The sequence below is a fragment of the Eptatretus burgeri genome, chromosome 2, assembly GCF_056783735.1.
Source record: "Eptatretus burgeri isolate ZD-2024b chromosome 2, Ebu_testis_v1, whole genome shotgun sequence".
NCBI lineage: Eukaryota > Metazoa > Chordata > Myxini > Myxiniformes > Myxinidae > Eptatretus > Eptatretus burgeri.
In genome coordinates, this window is record NC_140962.1 from 132107641 (window position 1) to 132129784 (window position 22144).

Sequence of the window (22144 nt, forward strand, 5' to 3'; positions counted from 1 at the left end):
GGTGCCACTGTTGTCGGACAAAACCCAGCACCATGCCACCGGGCCCCATAACCTCCATCTGTAGACAGAGGGAGACAGACAATGGATATCAGGTGACATGTACCCACCAAGATGAGCACACATTTTTAACAGGGACAAAAAAAATAATTAATTAAAAGAAGACAACTCTGCTCTCCCCATTTGTTTTTTGTTGCCATCTATACTGTATGCATATATATATATATATATATATATATATATATATATATATATATATATATATATATATATATATATATATATATATATATATATATATATATATATATATATATATATATATATATATTGTCTTCACTCCTTCACTCCTGTTAGTCTTTTGCATTGAGCTGATACAGGAGGAACCTCATGAGACCCGTTCCTTGTCTCTGGCTCACCTCTTGAAGGCAACATTTACACCAGCAGCAAGGTCCCGGAGTGCAGCGAAACGGCCGGATCAGTAACAACGGACTGTTTTCTGCGTTGTCTTTCACTGATATGGTCAACGGACGGAGGTTTCCGAGACACAGACGAGCACAGCACCCCGACTTCTCTTTGGCTGTCCAAATATGCTGTCCAACCGAATTTGTTATCTCGTATTTGTTCTCCATGTGGAAGCTGAAAAGTACTGTAAGGCCAAGGTTAGGGAAGAAAATCATGTTAATTTCGACAAATGATACACACAAGGAACTTTGGTGCAGGAGGAGGCCATTTGGCCCATTAAGCCTGCTCTGCACCAACCCCAGTATCCATCACCCATCCACATAGCTACTGTACCTACCATGCACACAAGCCAATATCTCCGTACCACTCTATATCCGATGCATCCAGGTACCTATCTAAATCCCATTTAAACTTATCCCCCTCTGCTGCCATTTCCTTTCCGACAAGATCATTCCATGGATTAACCACTCTCCGACTGAATTAAGACCCCCGCCTTAAAACTGTCCTCACTCTCACCTGCTATGACCCCTGTTCCTAACTATGTCCACTCTTCCAAAAAAATAACTCCACTGTACCTATCTTGTCCACACCCTTCATTATCTTAAACATCTCAATCAAAGCCCCTCGCACTCACCTCCTTTCCAATGTATAAAGTCTGTCTCATTCAAATGTTCCTCATCGATAAGTCTAGCTATCCCTAGAATCAATCTTACCCTTTGTTAATCATGCCACATGGCTTACCTTCCATGATCTCCTTTTTCTGCTTGATAAGAAGCTGATCAATCTAGAACAGAACAGAAATACAAATAGGACAACTAACACACTACTGCACTTTTGAGCTGTGTTTGGGTATTCCCTCAGAAGGGTTAACACCATTCTTAAAATATATTAATGAGCCAATTCCGGTGATCTTAACTAAGATTTAACGAACGTGTTAAAGTCATCTAGCGAACTGGAAAGATTGAAGACAAATCTACGAAGTACTTCTTCTGATGACTTGACACATGTTTTGACAAATTCGAATTTTGAAACTTATATCGAGTGTAAAAAAACCACCTTAAATCCACTGCAGCACACCCATCCTTTATCAGGCATAGATAAAAAAATTTTTTTAATAATAATAAAGAAATAAACCTTTCTTCATGAGACAAGTCTATAACATCAGGCTTGGCATGATTATAATCTTTGACTTACTGAACTTGTTTCCTTCAAAATCCATGGGTATTGTTTATTCTAACAAGAAGTGTGGTTGTGGCTTCTGGAAGGGCTGAACGACCGAGTGGTGAGTGTCACATAAGAGTGACAAAGACGCAGATTGGAACGAGTGGACAGGGTTATGTAAATGAGAGACCAGGATGAAGGAATGGAGGTGAGCACGAAAGTGAAATTTGGGGAGGATAAAAAGGTTTGGATTTCTGGAAGAAACATGAGGTGGAGGGAGAGAAGGTGGACAGATAAGAAAGGGAAGGAGGTGGAAGTCCAGAAATAAGGCTGTTTAGGGCAGCAAAGCTTATACCCTACCTATGGTGAGTAAGCTGGGGGCAGACCCTGGGACTCAACTTCCTGCTGAGAGTTACCATGTTTTACATTAGAATTCAAGCGGGCTGCCAGGATGGCCTATTGGTACACACACTTGCCTCTAAGCTGTCTAGCCTGGGTTTGAATCCCGACCCAGCTATAAACGGTCGTCCCGGTGTTTCACAGGCAGGGTGATTCATCAATGCGTGTGTCGTCACTTGGATGGACATTAAACTGGGTGTCCCATCTGCCAGAATTAGTTGTTGGACATTAAAGATCCCAAGGTATCCTTCAGGAAGAGTTGGCGAGCTGTCGCCGGCACCGATCTGAACAAATTCCTGCCCTGACCTACACATGGTGTTGCATCAGCGGCACAGCCACACCCTCAGGCAATAATGCTACCCCGCAGCCTTATGCTGCATACAAAAGAAGAAGAAGTAAAAGTATTAAAGCTGACAACTACAGCAATTTAAATGGGGGGTATCCCTGTGAGCCCTCAATCAACACTTTACCCTGTGAGCCCTCATCAATCAACTCCTTACCCTGTAAGGTCTCATCAGAGAGCTTCAGCCTAGCTTGAAGAAGGACGTTCAAAACACAACTTTCAGCAAGCAGACTATAACCATTCCGTTTATCAAATGTTTCCATGGAACCAGAATATACCAACAAAATGGAACATAAAGAGACCTGTGCGAGATACTGCAGTCCTTGGGAGGAGTTGGGAGTTGCAGAAGGCCACTGGGGAGCTGCAAAGGATGGGTGCATAGAAGATAAAAGAGAGAGAAAAGTGTTATCGAAAGCAAGTTAGTTGTGTGTGTGTGGGTGTGTGGTGTGTCACAGATTGGATGGTGCATGACAGGTTGGTCAAAATCAGTGGCAATAGCTGACGTTGGCATTTGATGAATGCCTCCACAACATTGAAGGGGTTTGTATGATTTTCTCTCCTCCTCCTCCTCCTCCTCCCTTTATAAGGGATGAGATCCAATAGTTCCAAGCTTTTGCCTTGCCTTGACCAATATACCCCTCCGTTTCCCCGTGTCTGCAGCCAGCGCTCTCCACTCTCCAACCACCCCCACCTTATTGATATCCCTCCTCACACAATCTTCGCATCTCAATCATGGTCTACCTCGTTTTCTCCTATCTTGCTCCCTCAACCTCTCCACTATCTTTGCCATTCTCTCTTCTTCCATTCACACCAAGTGTCTGACCCACTTCAGCCAGTTTCTCACCAATCTTCCCATCAAGTTCAACTGCACATCAATTTCCTCCCTCAGTACGTCCATCCTCCTTCTATACACCCTCTTCACTCCCACAACCCTCCTGACCCAGTTGTTCTTGCAGACCTGAAGCCTCTGTTGTCTCTGTCAGTGGCACCATCTCCAGACTGTCAAGGTAGACGGCGTCACACAAATCATCATAACTTTCCCTTTCAATTTCCTTGATACCCTTCTGTCTATCAAGACTAACCTGTTTCATGGTTGAGTTGCCGGTGACTAAACCATCTCCCCCCACCAGATTTCCCGGTGAGAAGGGTGTATGGATATGGACACCCAATAGGATTAAAAACAAAACCTGTCAAAGGGTGGAGGAGCTCCTTGTGAGCCAACGGCCATCCATATCTAGTGCCCAACTGTGTCTGCAGACGACCTCATGCAGTTGGGGTACTTTTTTTGGTGGCAACATTTACAAGGAGGTTGGTGGCAACATTTACACTCCAGCCACCATGAAACCCTTCACTCCCCAAAACTCAGAAATGCAAATAAAACTGAAAACCCACTCCGTCGGAGTACCTCCTGTGCTGCTGCCCTTCACAGGATGATGGGATTGGGGCAAAGCCTTCGGGACCCCCATTCCTTGATGATAGGAGCAGGAGCATACGGTAAACTTTCTGGGTCAGATTGTGGTGATGTGTGGTGGAGTGGTGCTGAGGTGTCGTCCACCAGATGGCAGTCTCCTTGGGTTAACCTGAGGCAGTCTCTGGTGGGGGGGGGGATGGGGGGCTGGAATGTCCTGTCCCAAGAGAGGATGATCACCTGTCTGTTATCATCTGAGCTCAAGCGTTTAAACATCAGTATTGCAGCACTCTCTGAGGTTCAGAGACCGGATTGTGGTGATATCATGGCAGGTGTTTACGCCCACGATTTGTCTGGTTATTCTGATGGCTACCATGCTCAAGGAGTTGCTCTCACTGTGTCCAATAATCTGACTCCAATGATAATTGAGGTCGCACCGGTCAATGAGCATATTATGAGACTAAGGATTCGTCACTCCTTGGGTGTCATTTCCCTGGTCTCTGTATATGACCCAACCGAGGCGAGTGATCTCACCGTGAAGGACGCATTCTATGCCACGCTCGAGTCTGTGGTTGATCAGTACCTCAGGCGAAAGACTCTTCTAGTCTTGGGGGATTTAACTGCAGACTGGAACTGATGGGGATGGTCATGAGACATTTGTTGGTTCCTTATAGCATAGAATAGCACTAAGGTCCTTGACTTTGCAAGAAGTTGTGGACTTAGGGTGGCTAGTTCATTGTTTCAGCACCCACAGGCTCATCACTGGACTTGCTATTCCATCGCTGGTGGTGTGGCAAAGGAGATTGACCATGTCCTCATTGATGGTTACTGGAGGATGATCCAGAACAGCAGGGTCAACTGGACTGACCAAAGGATTGTTGTCGCAACTCTGAAGTTGCAGCTTAAATCTGGGAGAATGGTACCATCCCAGCCTCGACTGGATGTTGGCAAGCTTCAGCATGAGAGGGTAGCTGAGGCATCTGCGAACAGGCTGAGTGGGGATTTGGGAGGTCTGGGTGCTTTGGTGAACACTGAAGACTTGTGGAATGCCTTCAAGATGACCATCCTTGATGTTGCCGGTAGATGTCTTGGAACTCACCAGAGGGCGATGAAGAATTTTGTCTCTCAAGGGAAACTGGATTCCATTGACCAGAGTTGTAAGGCCAGGCTAAAAGGCAGAGGTGAACTGTTCGAGGGGTTGTGGCATAAAACTGTACATGTTCAGAGGGCAGACAAAGAAGCCTATGTGCAAGGAATCTGTGAGGGGATAGAGCATCACCTGTGGTCAAGTGATTCTTGTCCTACTCACAGGGGAATTCACGCATTGCGTTCCTCCAAGCCAATTCCTCGGTGTACTGCAGTTAAAGCGGAGGATGGTGGGCTCTTGACAGAGGAGTCCGAAGTGAAGATCCGCTGGGCCAGTTACTTTGAGAAGTTGTGCCAGGCTGATCCACCAGCTGTTGAGTGGGATGTCAGGGGTGTTACTGTCCCTATTGCTGACCCTCCAATCAACTGTCCCAACTGACTGGAAGAAGGGCCTTGTTGTCCCTCTCTGGAAAGGGACAGATCGCCAGGACTGCAACAAATAATGAGGGGTGACGCTGCTCTCAGTGCCGAGCAAGGTCTTTTCTCGAATAATTATTGATCGGGTTCGCTGCCATCTGCTTGAGCACCAGTGCCCAGAGGAGTCAGACTTTATTCCAAAGAGGTCAACGATTGACCATATCCTTGCTCTTTGGGTCCTCACCGAACGCAGATGAGAGGTTCGGCAAGGGCTGCTTGCAGCCAATGTTGACCTCTGTAAAGTGTTTGATTCAGTGAATCGGTATGCCCTCTGGAAGATCTTGGTCTTCGAGGAGTACCACCAAAACTGATCAATCTGATATCTGAACAATAGTCTGGTACTGAGAGAACTGTGAGATGTGGTGATACCATCTCTGACATATTCCCAGTTGTTACTGGAGTTCATCAGAGGTGTGTACTGGCCCCCACACTTTTCAGTTCTTGTATGGATTGGATTCTCAGGAGGATGTAGGAGAGATCAAGCTGTGGTGCATCGTTTAAGAATGTCAAGATCTCTGACATGGATTTTGCAGATGATGCAATCATCTTAGTGGAGACTGGATATCCTTTTGGGGGCCCTTGGGGTGCTGAATGAAGAGTCAGAGCTGCTGGGATTATGGGTTTCCTGGGTCAAAACTGAGATCCATTCTTTCATTGACATCTTGGATGCTGCTATCTTGTCTGTACCTGTTTGTGGTGAAGATGTTGAGCTCACGGACAGATTTACTTTCCTTGATATTGATATTCATGTCTCTTGGCCGTGAGCCAGAGGTCAATAAACATGTGGGTCGGGTCTGGAGAGTCATGGATTCACTGCATAGTGGGGTGTGGCGCTGTTGGTACATGTGCAGGAGGATGAAAATCCGAGTCTTCAGGTCCTTGTTGCTTCCAGTCTTGCTCTTGGGATGTGAGACTTGGACTCTGACCAGGGATCTGAAATGGAGATTTCATTCCTTTTAGTACCAGGTCTCTTCGGAGAATCCTTGGCTATCGCTGGTCAGATTTTGTGTCCAACGAGTGGTTGCTGAGAGGGACTCAAATGAGATTTGTTACCTGCATTGTCCGTGAGCATCAGCTGCAGCTGTACGGACATGTGGCTCATTTTCTTGATGCTGATCCTGCTCATCAGATTCTCTCAGCGAGGGTGCCTCCTGAGTGGAGGAAGCCAATGGGCCGACTACGTTCCTCGTGGTTGCAGCAGGTTGATCAGCATATCAAGGAAATTGGGATGGGCCAAGCGTCTACCTGGAGTACCGGTGGAAAGTGGATGCAGTGACGCGTTGCTCCGACGCATGCTCCCATACCTGACCTGACTTGACCTGTCTGCCATTACTCCCTCCACCCATTTGCACACACCTAGATCATTAATTCTTCCTCATCACACATCCAACATGCACCCCAAGTTTCATCCGAATCCGTCCACAACTTTTTGTAATATCATGCTATTTATTGTTTTTGGTCCTATCTCAATGGTGATGATTCAAATAAAAAATTCTCGTAGTCGGATCTGGATCTTCACCAAAATCTAACCAATTCGTCCTTCTTATACACCCAACTTGCCCACCAAATTTCATCTGAATCTTTCCACCACATTATGAGATATCCTGCACACAAACAAACAAATAAACCAATGTCACCCGCAGGGTGACGCGTATCTTGCCAAAAAGGTGACCATGTGTGACTTCTTTAAGGTCACACTGAGGTGAACAGAGCTGCTATCCACCAGGAGCGACTCCTTGAGGAATATCTGCCTACGAGAGATTCCGACGAGAATCGTTCTACAGAGTAACCATGAAAAATGTGTTTGCCTCATAACGTCACCAAATGATGTCCTAATGTCTCAAGCTTGACATATCTAGAAAGCACTCATCGAGGTGTTCAATTTGAGGAACTACACGATATGGTTCCTAAAACTTGAAAATTTGACCTTGGGGTCAAATATGTTTGACCTCAGGCGCTAACCATGAAGATCAAGGCCAATCGCCACCAAAACTAATCAGCTGAGCGCCAGACCATATACTACATTCCCATAAAGTTTGGAGACGATTAGATTAAAATTACTCAAACAATAAGGGTTTCGTCGACTCCCCTGATTTGCGACAAAGTGACCTTGACCTTCAAAATTTTATGCGCTGAAAGGGACCTCTATAGGCCTCTGATATGCGAAGTTACAAAAATTTCCAATGATAACTGTGCTCTGCAGAATTTTTTAATACGTGATTACAGACAAACAAACAAAAAATAAAAAAAACATACAAGCTGACTAACATATCTTGCAAAAACTTCGTTTTGGCAAGATAACAAGAAAAAGACATCATGCAGAGCATGATACTTGCGAAATCGACATCTCGTCCCCAAAGGTTGTCATGGATATATCAGATTGTCCATTTCATTAAGATTAAAATTGACAATCTTAATCAAAGCTCAGGTCAATCTGATTAAAAGTGATTATATTTCAGATTGAAATTGATGATTTTAGAAGTTTGACATTGAGTGGTCGGGTCAGTCAGGTTTCTTTACTACCACTGGTAACATGTAACCCAGTGCCACCTGCCGTATGGTCGGGTTGTCGGCGACTAAACCGACACCCCTCACTGGCTTTGCCAGTGGGGAGGGTGACTGTGATATCCTGCCAGGACGAAAAACAACACCTGCCAAAGGGCGGATGAGCTCCTCGGGGGATCCAATGGCCATCCAGTATGGAAATGGTGTCTCCGAAAAAACACCCATACAATTACACCAGTTTTTTTAGGTAGTAGTTTGTAGACAGCAACTGCTCAGGATGGTACTACCGTTCTGACTTGGAAGCGTTAGAGTGGTGCCAGGAACCATCTTACACTGTCCTTGTCAGGACTGCTGGTCTTACTTTCTGTCTCACTCAAACTATAGTTACCGGGCTAACTCGAATATCTCTTTCTTGCAAATAAACATCACACACTTTTCATCACACATTTTTTTTACTCACTAATTTTCCCTCCTCACTGTAAATTCTCTCTTTCATTTTCCTAAGACAGCCTGCAATGGAATATAAATATGATAAAGTCCGAAAAGTAAATGGCCCCTAGTTCCCGGCATTATAAGGTGTGAAGAATCTCCGGTGATCTGCCTATCTCTGCTGCCAACGAGGTGGGGGGGGGGGGAAATCAGGCAGTAGTAGTATCGGTCCCTCCCAAGACCCTTGATTTTTGAACCAACGTAACTCATTTTCAATCCATTTCACCAACATTCGTGGTCTTTCTTCAAATCTTTCCTCTGTTGAACATAATCTAGCAAGCGCCTCTCAGAAACCCAATTATTACAGGACGTTCTTGTTAATTCTTATAACATTTCGAATGACAACCTTCACTCCTTCACTCAAAGGAGGAGTCCGTGTCTACTCCAACATCAACACGCCTGCTGTACGCCTTATGGACCTCGAATCTCCAAACTCTGATGTCATCTGGTTTAAGATTTGTCTCCCGGCCATCACTATCTTTCTCTGTTTCACTTACTGCTCTCCAAATTCTACAAACTTTATCGCTTCCTTTGACTCTCTAAACTCTTGCCATGAGGCCATGACGTCCGAACACCTTCAAGCAGAAGTTCTCTATCTAGGCAACTTCAATGTACACTACAGGGAGTGGCTGAAATCTTCCCACACGGATGTTGGGGGAGTTTAAGCTCTTACATTTTCCATTCTTAGTGACTTTGAACAAATTATTACCCACCCTACCCAAATCCCAGATCGTCATGACCATACTAATAATACTTTGGATTTATTCTTCACTTCCAATCCGTTGCATTACAACTACACAATTTCACCTCCAATTGGTTCTTCTGACCACAATCTTGTGATCATCACTTTACTTACCACCACTTCTTCTCATCCGACTGCTCCGACGAAACGCCAGTATTGGCATTTCAATAATTCTGACTTTCCCTGGAAAGACGACTGCCCCTCCTCGGGTGATGCCTCTATCTCTGCTGAAAGTATAGCTGAGGTTATTGGTGCAGAAATGGAGGCTTATATCCCCTTCTATTTCGAGTCTATCTCTCCGACCAATTCTTGGTTCAATAATTCCTGCTCTGCAGCCATTCGTGTGAGGGATGCCGCATATCGGACATGGAAAAACTCTTCTTCCTCCGACTCACATTCAGCTTTCATATCAGCCAGAAATCATTGCAAACATGTTATTCATGAAGCGAAGCATTCCTTCATTCAAAAGAAATGTGACAACCTCTCATCTTCTTCCACCAATACATCTTTCTGGTCCTTAGCTAAAAGTATCTCCAACAACTTCTGCCGCTCTACCTTTCCTTCGCTTTTCCGTTCCGATGATACTATCGCTGTCTCTCCGACCGATAAAGCAACTCTTTTTTGTTCTCTTTTCTCCTCTAACTCCACATGGGATGACTCTAACATTCCATCTCCCTCTGATGTTCCCCTCACCAATCCTATGTCCCTCCCTATAATCTCTTTTCATGCAGTCCAAAAAAATACTCTCTGGACATAAGCAAGGCCTACGGGCAAAATGGGATTCCTCCCCGGGTCTTGAAGGAATGTACATCAGAACTTGCACCCATGCTTGCTCGTTTGTTTTGTTTTTGTTTAAAAACCCAAACTTTTCCTCTTACCTGGAAACATGCCTTTGCACAGCCTATTTTAAAGAAGGGTGATCGTTCAAACCATTCTAACTACAGTCCTATTGCTCTGACTTCTACTGTTTCCAAAGTATTTGAATGTCTTCTCAATTCCCATGTTCTCAAGCATCTTGAATCTCACAGTCTTTTATCTGAGCACCAATATGGCTTCCGTAAGGCAAGATCAACAGGTGATATCCTTTCTTGCATTACGATTGTCTGGACCTCTTTTTTGAAAGACTTTGGGGAATCCTCTGTTGTCGGCCTTGATATCTCAAAAGCCTTTGACAGAGTTTGGTATCGGGGTTTGATAACTAAACTTCCCTCTTTCGGCTTTCCTCTTTCATATTGAGCTTTCTTTCCAAATGCTCTATCTCCGTTATTGTTGATGGTTCAACACCCCCCCCCCTACCCGATCAACAGCGGTGTACTTCAGGGTTCCTTCCTGTCTCCAACACTCGTCCTTTTTATCAATGACCTTCTTTCTTCCACAAATAACCAAATGCACTCATATGCTGATGACTCAACATTACATTCCCCCATGTCTTTCCCATCTGCCCCATCTTCCCTCACTCAATCTACATCTCATTTCATCACAGCCACCTCTTCAAATTCGAATTTGGACAAGATCTCCCAGTGAGGAAAATATAACAAGTTAAGTTTAATGCTTCAAAAACTCAATTTCTTCTCCTCCCTCTCTCTCTAAAACTCCTCTCTACTCTCCAATCTCATTTGAAAGCTCTACAATTATACCATGTGATACAATAAACCTACTAGGTATCACTCCAACATCAAATTTATCTTGGAATCCACACATTACTCAAATAGCTAAGTCTGCCTCAAAGAAATTCAGAGTACTGTTCAGATGGCGAAGACTCTTCTCTGAACGGTTGCTCCAACTATATAAAGGATTGATTGGTCCTTGTATAGAGTACTGCTCTCACATCTGGGGAGGTTCCAGCTCCACTTACTTACTGGACAAAATTGAATCCAAAGTTATTCGACTTGTCAACTCGCCCAATGTGACCTCAACACTCAACCAGCTCAAATTCCGCCACATAGTAGGCTCTCTTTCTCTTTTCTACAGATATTACTTTGGTTTCTGCTCGCAAGAACTTGCTGCTTGTTTACTTCCACCATTAGTGAGACCAAGGAATACTCGACAAGCCACTACATCACATGATTATTACGTGGCCATTGGCAACTCAAGGGTGGGCCGTTACGATGTTTGTTTCTTCCCCTCCACTGCCAAACACTGGAACTCTTTACCTTCTCATGTCTTCCCATACACTTATGACCTTCCCCTTTTCAAAAAGTAGATTTTTTACTTTCTCAAAAACTCTGAGACTATATATTCTCTCTTTCCTTACTTTTCTATTCATGAAGTTCTTTTATTTAAGGCTTGGCTTCGATGAGGACTATTTAGTCCATGCCTGAGGCCTTCAGCATTAAAAAAAAAAAAAGAGTTGACCTTTGACCTCGAAAATAGTTGGTTTCCCAATTCAGTGATGGAATATGCAAATCCTGTACAACTTTCAAGTCAATCAGATTAAAAATGATGATTTTTGAAATTTGATGTCAAGATGACCTTTGACCGCAAAATCAATAAGCTTTCCAGTTTGAGACTACCTCCACAACATGGTAAAGTTTCATGATGATCGGTTTAGAAATGTGACCTGTGGGTGATTCACAGACAAACAAACAGGCAAACAGAATAACAAAATCAACTGACCAATCCGCTTCAAGAGACCACACCAAATTTTTCTCTACAATTCACGTTTAATATCACAACTGATATAATCATGGGGAGGGAGGACAGTCCCCTTAATGTCAGGTACAAAGAGGCAAAGCAACTCACAACTACTGTATTACAAAACCATCACGTAGCTGCTCTTAATCCTAAAAATTGCAATTTACAACTTGCCACCGATAAAATGGTAATAAAGTGCGATTATGACTCAATAGACCAATAATAAAACCTCGTTAATTAAAGAGTTCTTAACAAGAAACTGGAGGCAGGTCTGTGGTCATTCTGTCTTCTACCGTCTCCTCTCCGGCCTTGCCCCCCCCCCATCCCCCTTGCTCTGTCTGTGATCTGTCCCCCCTATATTTCCTCAGGGCACTCAAGGTCCGTAAAAAACCTCCTTCTGGTGAAAATGCCAAAATCAAGAATCGCTGCTCACCTCTCTTTCATTCCACCACCTCATCTTCCCCCATCCAAAACCACGATCTTCTCTATCCCCGTTAATCCACCTCAAACCCACCTCCTTCAAATTTGATGTTTTCCTTCCTGAAAGTCCCTGTAGTACCATCTTGTTTACCCCATCCCTCTTCCTTCCACAGATCTCCTATTGACTTTGTTCCTCACTGTTTTGTGCTTCACTCTCCCACCCTTTTTGTCTCCTGCCTTGTTATATGTTTATGTGTATTAGCTCTGACACGAGCCTCGATTTGGTATACCAAAAAAAAACAAAAAACAATTCTTTCATATGAGCAATCACAATATGAATTGCACCCAAGGAGGTATCCGTAGCTCTTTAACGACAGAGACATTATTCATTTAGTCAACAAGGGTCCCAAAGAGGTCTGATAGATTGACAGAATACGAGGTGTGTTCAAAAAGTATCCAACCATAATTTTTCGAAAACAAATGAAGCTAGGGAGGCGTGGTTTGGTGCACGTAATGTAGGCGATCCTAATCCGTATGCGTGAATATTTTCCCGCCTGCAGAAGCTGTCAGTCGCCGACAGACCGCCGATGAGTGAGGAAGTGTAAGTGAGCGCCGTCGGATTTTCGTTTTTCACAAAATGACGGAAAAACTTGAACAACGCTACTGCATCAAATTTTGTGTAAAGCTTGGCGATTCCCAAGTGGAAACGATCCGCAAGATTCAACAGGCCTTCGGGAACGAAGCAATGGGCACCACACAGATAAAAGAGTGGTACAACCGCTTCAAATATGGTCGCACATCAGTGGAAAGTGAAGCACGTTCTGGTAGGCCCTCAACATCCCAAAATGAGATAGTCATTGACCAAGTGAGGACCCTGCTGATGCAGGATCGTCGAATCACGATCAGAGAACTTGCAGACGAGGCGGGCGTCAGCATTGGATCCGTTCATTCCATTGTGACTGAGGATTTGGGCTTAAGGAGAATCTCAGCGAAGTTCGTGCCAAAGCTGCTAACGATCGAGCAGAAGCAAATCCATTTGGAGATCGCACAGGACATGCTGGAGACTGTGAACATCGATCCCAACTTCTTCAACACAGTAATCACTGGCGATGAGACCACAGTGATCCGTCATTTTGTCAAAAACGAAAATCCGACGGCGCTCCCTTACACTTCCTCACTCATCGGCGGTCTGTCAGCGACTGACAGCTTCTGCAGGCGGGAAAATATTCACGCATACGGATTAGGATCGCCTCCATACGTGCACCAAACCACGCCTCCCGAGCTTCATTTGTTTACGCACGAAAAATTAAGGTTGGATACTTTTTGAACACACCTCGTATAAAGGAAATTCATTATTTGGGACAATTACAGCTTAGATTCAGGATAATTATTTGCCCCCCCCCCCCCGACGGACTTAGTCCGAAACGGGTGCTTATAGAGTTGGTCTCAATTTTAGTGTCCGTGTGTGTGTGTGTGTGTGTGTGTGTGTGTGTGTGTGTGTGTGTGTGTGTGTGTGTGTGTGTCCGCAACCATATCTTGGACATGTATGGACCGATTTTAGTTGTACTTGGCACAGACACATGATGATATACATATGCACATCATTTTGTTTCGTGATGCGATCAAAAATAGCCGACTGGCGGCCATTTTAGTTGTTAAAAAAAAAAAAAATCCGGTGTCAAACACATCCTCAACCATTTCTCGGACACGCGTTTACCGATGTTGTTGAACCTTGGCAGCCAGATAATGAATGATGTCCGACATATGCACGTCATTTTTTTTTTTTTCGAGATTAAATCCAAGATGGCTGACTGGCAGCCATTTTCTTAATTAAACGCGTCCCCAAACATTTCTCGGACGTGCATGGTCTGATTTTGTCCAAACGTCGTACAAGCACAGTACATGATTGCATACACTTGGACCAAATTTTATTTTGTGATCTGATCAAAGATGGCCGACTGGTAGACTGGTGGCCATTTTAGTTGTAAAAAAAAACCCAATGTTGAATACGTCCTTAACAATTTGTCGGACTTGCATTTAGCATGTTGTTCAAACTTAGCACTCAGATAACGAAATATGGCTTACATATGCATGTCATTTTGGTTCGAGATCATATCCACGATGACCAACTGGCAACCATTTTGTTACTTAAATGTGTCCCCAACCGTTTCTTAGACATGCATCGTCCGATTTTGTTCAAACTTCGCATAGGCAAAGTACAAGATGGCATACACATACTCCTCACTTTATTTTGCGATCTGATCAAAGATGGCCGACTGGTAGACTGGCGATCAATGGTAGATAGGTAGATCAAAGATGATCAAAGATGGTGGCCATTTTAGTTGCACATAAATATGGGCTAGCCCTTCAACTATGTACAGCAAAATTACTAAAACAATGGAGGTTATGACATTATTCGTTTAAAAACAAACCTTCATGTCAACTGCAGAAATACATACCTGCTTCATATCCTGGTGCTTGTGGATGCCCGCCCTGACCACCATAATATGCTAAATTGGGAGGAGGAGCTCCATAAGGTCCAGGAGGGGGTGCATATTGACCTGGAGGGGGTCCATATTGACCTGGAGGGGGTCCATATTGACCTGGAGGGGGTCCATATTGACCTGGAGGTGGTCCATATTGACCTGGAGGTGGTCCATAATGACCTGGAGGACCTTGCTGTTTATCTGCAAAATATGAATTATTGAGAAAAATATTAAATCTCATGAGCGAAGTCGATAGTGCACCATCACAAATCCCCCATGCTTCCCACCAAAAGCAATGTTGAAAAATGGCAAAATGTTCCACCAGGAATGACCTAATATTAAATTTTACATTTTATATTCTCCTCTTTTGACCCCTGTGACACCAAATCCCCACCTGTATTTGAAATTAACCAATCCCCTGGTCAATAAACATACAGTAATGAGCTCCTCCAATTAGCAAGACCCTTTAATTTAAAATAAAAATTTTAAAACCCTGCTTTTACTCCAACATTTCATGTCTAGTAACTATGAGGCATGACCGAAACAAGGATTGGTGGAATAATGAAGCAATACTCACCTCGAAGCTATCTAGCCTGGGTTTGAATCCCAACAGCATATAAACTGTCATCCTGGTGTTTTACAGGCAGGGTGAATCATCAATGTGTGCGCCGTCCCTCGGATGGACGTTAAACTGGGCGTCTTGTCTGCCGGCATTAGTTGGTGCACGTGAAAGATCCCACGGGGTCCTTCCTGAAGAGTAGGTGAGCTCTCGCTGGCACAATGACAAATTATAAATTCCTCCTCCAAACTAGAGGGGACACTACATCAGCGGCACAGCTTAACCCCCAGCAAATTACACCACACGGAGTCTATCTGGCATATCTTAGGTAGCTCATCAGGAATGCCTCCAACTTTAATACAAAGCCCTTATCCACTCTCATCTTGACTATGGCAGCCAGGCATAGCGGTATGTCCAAAACTGAACACAAAAAAGGAAACCATTCAGTCCAAAGCACTCTGTGTTTGTGAGGAGACCTTCAAAAAGCACTCCAGCTTCTGATCTTGTGGAAGCTAGTGAGAGATGCCCTTTCCTCTCCACTGGGAAGTGCATCTACATTTGAATATTGGGCCAAGACCATCTCTTTTGGGGAGAACCATCCAGTTCAAGCTCTATTTACAGACTGTTGGGAATACCAAACACTTGGTGGAGTCTGATTCACCTCCTTTCGGTGTTGCTTGTTAAAGGGGGGCGTTTTAAGAGGTGGGTTTGGATCCTTTACCAGGAAACCCCCTGAATAAAGTGGTAATTTTCCCTCCTGGATTCCAGACGCCCCTCATATCCACTTGGATCTATAGGGAAAAATTGATAGGGACAGTCCAGTTGTGACATGAAACCAGGTGGTCATATATATCCATATGGTTTGGAAACAATCCTTACACATCTCTACAGATGGTTGTAAAGAACCTTCTCCAGAGAGAACAGCTGTTGCATTCTGCATCCCGAATGTCAAGGTTGGAATCCCCTTCAGTCTGGATTCAGGTATCACCTAGTTATTGAGGGACTACATTTGATTAATACTGCTAATTGGAGGGGCTCAATTGTCAACCTGTGCTGTATCACTGCCCATGTAGGAATTGGAGGCAACGAGGCCTGCGGTCAGGTGGCCAAGCATGCACTTGTGTTGGATTTTGAAACCCAAATCCCTCTGGGCCATTTGGAACCTTTTAGTGTAATTTGGACCCAGATTGACCAAAAAAAATGACAAGCTCAGTGGGGGATCTCTACCAAGGGGGAGATTTCACTACATGGTGCACCCTTTGGATGAATCCTCCTTGCTTGACGCTCAGCGTTTTGAAAGGATAGCGCACGGAGAAACAACCACAGGTTTGTAACCATTGCACAGCTTGATGGGCCGAATGGCTTCTTGCATCGACGTTCCTTGTAAGATAACTTGTATTATAGCGCAAAGTGGGGAAACACAGCAACAAACAGGTCGAGGGAGACATGGAGGAAGAATTAACATGAGGGAACATTTGAAGGATGAAACCTACTTTTCTTATCAGAATACAACTACTGAAGTGACCTCGAGTAAAAACAAGAAATATCCACTCATGGCTGCAAAGATGCATGATATCATCTCCTTTATGTACCTCAGACCAGACAGAAACCAAACCTAAGCGGACTCGGTGGCATAATGGTTAAGCATCTGCTCTGAGTCTGGTCGGTCCGTGGTTGAAACATCAGTGTTGGAATAAGGAGACATCAAGGAAAGGAATAAGGAAAGGAGACATCAGTGTACTTTCACATGAATTACAAGGATATTAGTAGACAATGGACCAACACATCCCATGCATGGGACTTGATCCTGAGCTGGGTGAGCTTTTCCCGGCAGGGATTTCGGGACGTGTTGGACATTGAAAGCTATGTAGTTATTGGCCTTGTGGTGGTTATCTTTTGCGTGTGGGCTGGCGGCAGCACTGCCTGACTACACATCCTTATTTACACTTGAAACAGCCTTTGGCACCCTCAAAATAGATGTCAAGGCCAACATGTGGGAGCTTAAAACCTTGCTCAGATTCTGAAGGACCTACACCCAAAATTTGGGGCATCGAGGTGCTATGGTCTGGTCATGAAAGAAGAATGTACAAACGCACAAGCGAACACACAAACACTCAAAAGTACAGTATTTATAAGATAAAAGAGCCGATGTACAATATTCTTATTATTGTTATTTTACTATCTTCGGTGTATCGGCTGCACAACTGGTTTCCATCTAAAGCAATGACTGTGCTGCATTCAATGTGCTATTTATTCATTCCGAACATATTTCCTCTAAAAATAGTCTCTCATGCGTATTGCTTGACGTCACGGTGTGTTTCATAATACATTTACACAACAGCATGACTTGCATGGAACAAGGTGAGCTCGGCAGGTGCATGAGGCATACCACCTGTGACATTTTGGCGTGACGTGCACGCGAGGACATCCGGGTAGAATTCCATTAAGGTTCTCGGAACGATGTACGTTACTTACATTAGTCAAAATCTGTTTTTTGTTTACATAGTCGAGGCTCATGGAAGACCTAAAAACATAATGGAATGGAACAAAATGGAAAGGGGAAAACTCCAAAAGCAAGGTAGTGATGAGAGTGAGATCAAGGAGAGGGGAAGGGGGGAGGACACATGGGGTGTACAAGCTGCACACAAGCTGGGCCACCATACAACCTGCCTGCAGTGTTAAACTAACAGGCCTAGACAATCGGTTTCGTTGCAGAATATCCCAATAATTGAGGGTCTTCCTTTCCACAGCATCAAGAAGGGAAAGGTTGAGACAGAGGTGCCCTCCATCTCTTCCATGAGCCCCGACCATAAATGGAAAAAAGAAATAAATTGAAATTGAAACACAGCATCTTCTCCTCTACGACAGTGATAGTTGCACAGTTATTGTAATACAGAACAAGGCTTTCATCCCATCTTGCCTGTGCTAAGCCCAGGAACGAGGAATGCAACCAGAATATTCCTCAGGAGGGGACTGAGGTTACCTGCCAAGTAGCAGAGGTACAGAAAATACTCCAGTACAAAATCAAGGCATCAGGGTGAGAGTGTGGTTATTAATGAATTTTCTCCATATTCTCATAATAAAGGTATGTTGAAAATTTGATGACAAAAGCTCAGATGGTAAAACGTTATGCCATGGACGCACGCACGCACGCACGCACCAATTGCAAAATCTCTGCTGCAGCGCAGGCGGATGGTCTAGCAAAACTGTAATGTGAGCCCCTTCCTGCCCCGCTCCCCTTTAATTGTGCCAGTGGCTACGTCCACTCACAGTTTGTGCGAGTGTTCTTTAGTGCAAGGTGTGGTGTAGTGTGTGCTCTCTCTAACCTATGTGGAATGTGGTTATTGTTGAGAGGGGGAGGGGTGCAGATATAAATATAGGAAGTAAATGGGGAGGTTGGGGATAGGTTAGAAAAAGAATAGCAAGGAGATACCGTACTTAACATGCAACACAAAGCCCTTCAAAACATGAGAATTTAATCATTTTCTTTGTAAATTTTTGAAATCCCTTTTGGCAGGAGGAGGGTAGTTGGGTGAGGGTTCATGAGACTGCAAAGTTGATGTGTTCACACATTAACCAAACCAACAACGAAGGAGAATCAGAGACTGATTTAGTTAAATTTTCACAGTTTTTTTTTTTTTACAAGGGAAAAAGGACTGATATTTGAATAAAATTATGTGCATTAATGTTTAAAACACTATAAAAACCAGACTTCATGCAACACTTTACCCCCACGCAATCTTGAGAAAAAGGATACGGGAACGATCTTTTGAATTCTTACTTTGCGTTTGCAAGCACAGTCTATATTTTCTACGAGCTGCGATTTTGTCTGAATCTCGATATTGCCTAAGACTGATAGTGCTGGCGGAAAATTTGATTGGTTGAGATGGCGTAATATTTTGTACAAGCACTGCTAAATGAAAAGTTTTTGATATTGGCAACAAGGCAATTTGTATTCTACAGTGTTGAAGTGAATAATTCTATTGAAATAAAATAAAAGTTTTAGAGGTCGTAGAAAAAACAAAAAAACTTTAAATATCTTTTTTTACCACCGTTGATGCTGCGTATTTTACACTCCTTTAATTCACACAATACGTTAGTTATTCATGCCTGGTGTTTGTGTCCTTTACGATGTCCTTCGAAAGAGGAAATTTCCTTTTTGGAATTATTTTAGATTTTGTTTCACCGTCAGACAGGCTACGGAAAAATAGAACCAATGGATCTGGAGCTTATCTGGGCCCTGGCGTAATGTTGTAACCAAAATTTGGTAGCATTCTGACTGGTGGGTCTGCAGAGGAAGATATTTGAAGGAATTTACATGATTTTCCCAAAAAATTACTAAGGCCACCATTTTGACACACTTCCAGTCACATGATCGGAATGGCCCCCACAATTTAACATCAGGATCTTGTTCTATTGTTGCAACCCAAAGTTGGTAGCATTCTGACTGGTGGGTCTGGAGAAGAAGATTTTTTGAAGGAATTTACGCAATTTTCACAAAAGTTGACAAAGTTGGCCACTTTGACACACTTCTGGTCACGTGATTGGCATGACCTCCGCAATTTAACATCCCTACCCTAGTACCCTGGCTTAATGTTGTAACCCAAATTTGATAGCATTCAGAGTGGTGGGTCTGGAGAAGAATTTTTTTTGAAGGAATTCACCAAGTCCACCATTTTGACTTACTTAAAGTCACGTGACCGGAATGAGGTTTGCAATGCCCGATTCAAGTCAGGAGTGGAACGTTCCTGCTAAATTTTAGCCGGATTGGCCCAACAGTTTGGCTGGAAAAGTCAAATAGGAGACGGATGGTGCATGATGAAAATAATTTATCTGGAATTCCAATTCCAAATAAGCTACAAATTATCTCACTCCTCTCTGTGCATGTGTGATCGGAACAAATTCAGAGCCAAAGTATTGTTAAACTACAGGTTTGTTTTCCGATTTAAGTTCAAAATATAACACTCAATTGAAATCAAGTTGTTTGTCGCTCATAAACTAACATTTGTAGACAGAGAGAGAAAGAGAGAAAGAGAGAAAGAGAGAAAGAGAGAAAGAGAGAAAGAGAGAAAGAGAGAAAGAGAGAAAGAGAGAAAGAGAGAAAGAGAGAAAGAGAGAAAGAGAGAAAGAGAGAAAGAGAGAAAGAGAGAAAGAGAGAGAGAGAGAGAGAGAGAGACAGACAGACAGACAGACAGACATGAACCAACCCGCTTTTCGCTTTGCACGCATGGTAATAATTATTATCTTCAATTTAAAGCGAGCATTTTGACAATGTATCATCCATGAAGCTGATCAATCCGACTCTTCCCTCCATGGCTTCAAGCAGTCTCTGTCTCTATCTCGCAGCCTGTGGCTGCTGGTTGCATCATTGCTTGGGACACGGCTATGCCGCTGATGCAGTGTCCCCCTTACCAGTACAATGGTGCTCATTTTGCCGACCTCGGAAGGATGACAGGCTGAGTCAACCTCCTGGTGTATATTAATTCAGCGGCCAATGGGGCTTGAACTCAGTACCCTAGAATCCCAAGCCACCACCCTAACCACTTAGCCAACACCAGGCTTTCAAGTAGGCAGTGTTCCACTATTACAGCCATTCCCCATTCCTACCCTACCTATGACCTTTTCTAACCCCATTAACCATTCCCATTGCAAATTTTCCACAACCCAACCATCTTACTTGCATTCACAGTATGTCCTCCCCTCATCTCTCTCCTTTTTTTTCCTTTTCATTATTTACCTTGCTCGTGTTACCTACCATGGTGTCACTCCACTGCCTATATAGCCCACCTATCACCTCGCTCTTCCATGAGCCTTGATCTTAAATTGGGGGAATAAACTTAGAAATCAAAATACTTATGTCACGTTAAGCTACGTAAGCTACCAAATGCTGGCTTTGCCAAATTACATTCGGGTCATTCCAACCAAAGTGGATGTTTTCATATATAATTGACCTTGAAAACTGTCAATGGAATTTGAAGAAAAGCTAAACACACAACAGAGAAAGAAGAAATTAGTCATCGTTACTGGAACTTGCATGGTAAGATTGCATCAGGCGTAGGAAAACTGCAACCGTCCCCGCAGTGACGGGCAAAGCCTTGATTGGGTTGCCTCTTGTGAAAGAGGTTTTCAGGCCGATTCCAACTCACCACATCCAAGTTGTCAGGGTGGTCAACACCATGAAACTAACTTTGGCACCTTCACCTTCCGCTGCTGACAAACATCCCAAAGGTGGTGTTTATCATCACGGATCAAAAAACGAACCGATTCCCAAATTCAGTTGTGCAGTACAACTGATCAACACTAACAAAAGCAATGCAATTTCAAGGCAATGGGGAACACTGTCGTCTGTGTTCTTCAAGAACACGGATTCAGGAGGACTTCTTCAAGAGGATTGTTGAGTTTTGTCAGGGTTGAAAGACATGTTAAACGGGATGGACCAACTTGTGTTTTTACCCAGATATGCAGAGTGAAAAGGCTGCTGCTTGCTGATCTGAGGGATGACAGATGGTACGGCAGAGGGGTGGGGTCATCAGCAAAGATATAAAGAGGATTTTTTCAGAGAGTCCGAGAGATCATTGATGAAAACCAGAAAAAGAACAGGGCCCAGAACGCTGCCTTGATGAACTCCAGCCTGGACAGGAAGAGGGGATGAAAGCACTCCATTTAAGGCCACACGTTGATTGTGACAGGAGAGGAAGTCTGCGAGCCATGAGTGGAGATGGCTTTGGATACCATTAGAAGAGAGTTTGGTGAGCAGGGCAGGGTGCCAGACCATGTCAAAAGCACGTGATATGTCTTGGGATATGGCTCTGATTTCATGTCTGGCATTGAGGACCTCCATCCATTGGTGGGAGAGCAGAAGCAGCATATCCAGGGTAGAGTGACCTGGTCTGAAACCAAATTGATGATTGGAAATCAAGCCATTGGACAAGAGGAAGGATTTAATGTCTGAAGCGATGATGGATTCCATAAC

The 22144-nt window shown here is 43.8% G+C and overlaps 2 protein-coding genes across 2 annotated transcripts in view; both read right to left on the minus strand.

Annotated features, from left to right (window-relative positions):
- Positions 1 to 22144, minus strand: part of LOC147033170 (phospholipid scramblase 1-like) — a 145711-nt gene that overhangs the window by 10598 nt on the left and 112969 nt on the right. The window lies entirely within an intron of this gene.
- The window catches only part of LOC147033171 (uncharacterized), a 64157-nt gene that overhangs the window by 8411 nt on the left and 33602 nt on the right, over positions 1 to 22144 (minus strand). The window contains exons 3-7 of the mRNA XM_085871908.1: positions 14586 to 14813; positions 2668 to 2726; positions 1204 to 1246; positions 417 to 646; positions 6 to 58 (exon numbers count right to left, since the gene is read on the minus strand). Coding sequence (XP_085728034.1) covers positions 6 to 58; positions 417 to 646; positions 1204 to 1246; positions 2668 to 2726; positions 14586 to 14813 — 613 coding nt within the window. The remainder of the gene's footprint in view (positions 1 to 5; positions 59 to 416; positions 647 to 1203; positions 1247 to 2667; positions 2727 to 14585; positions 14814 to 22144) is intronic.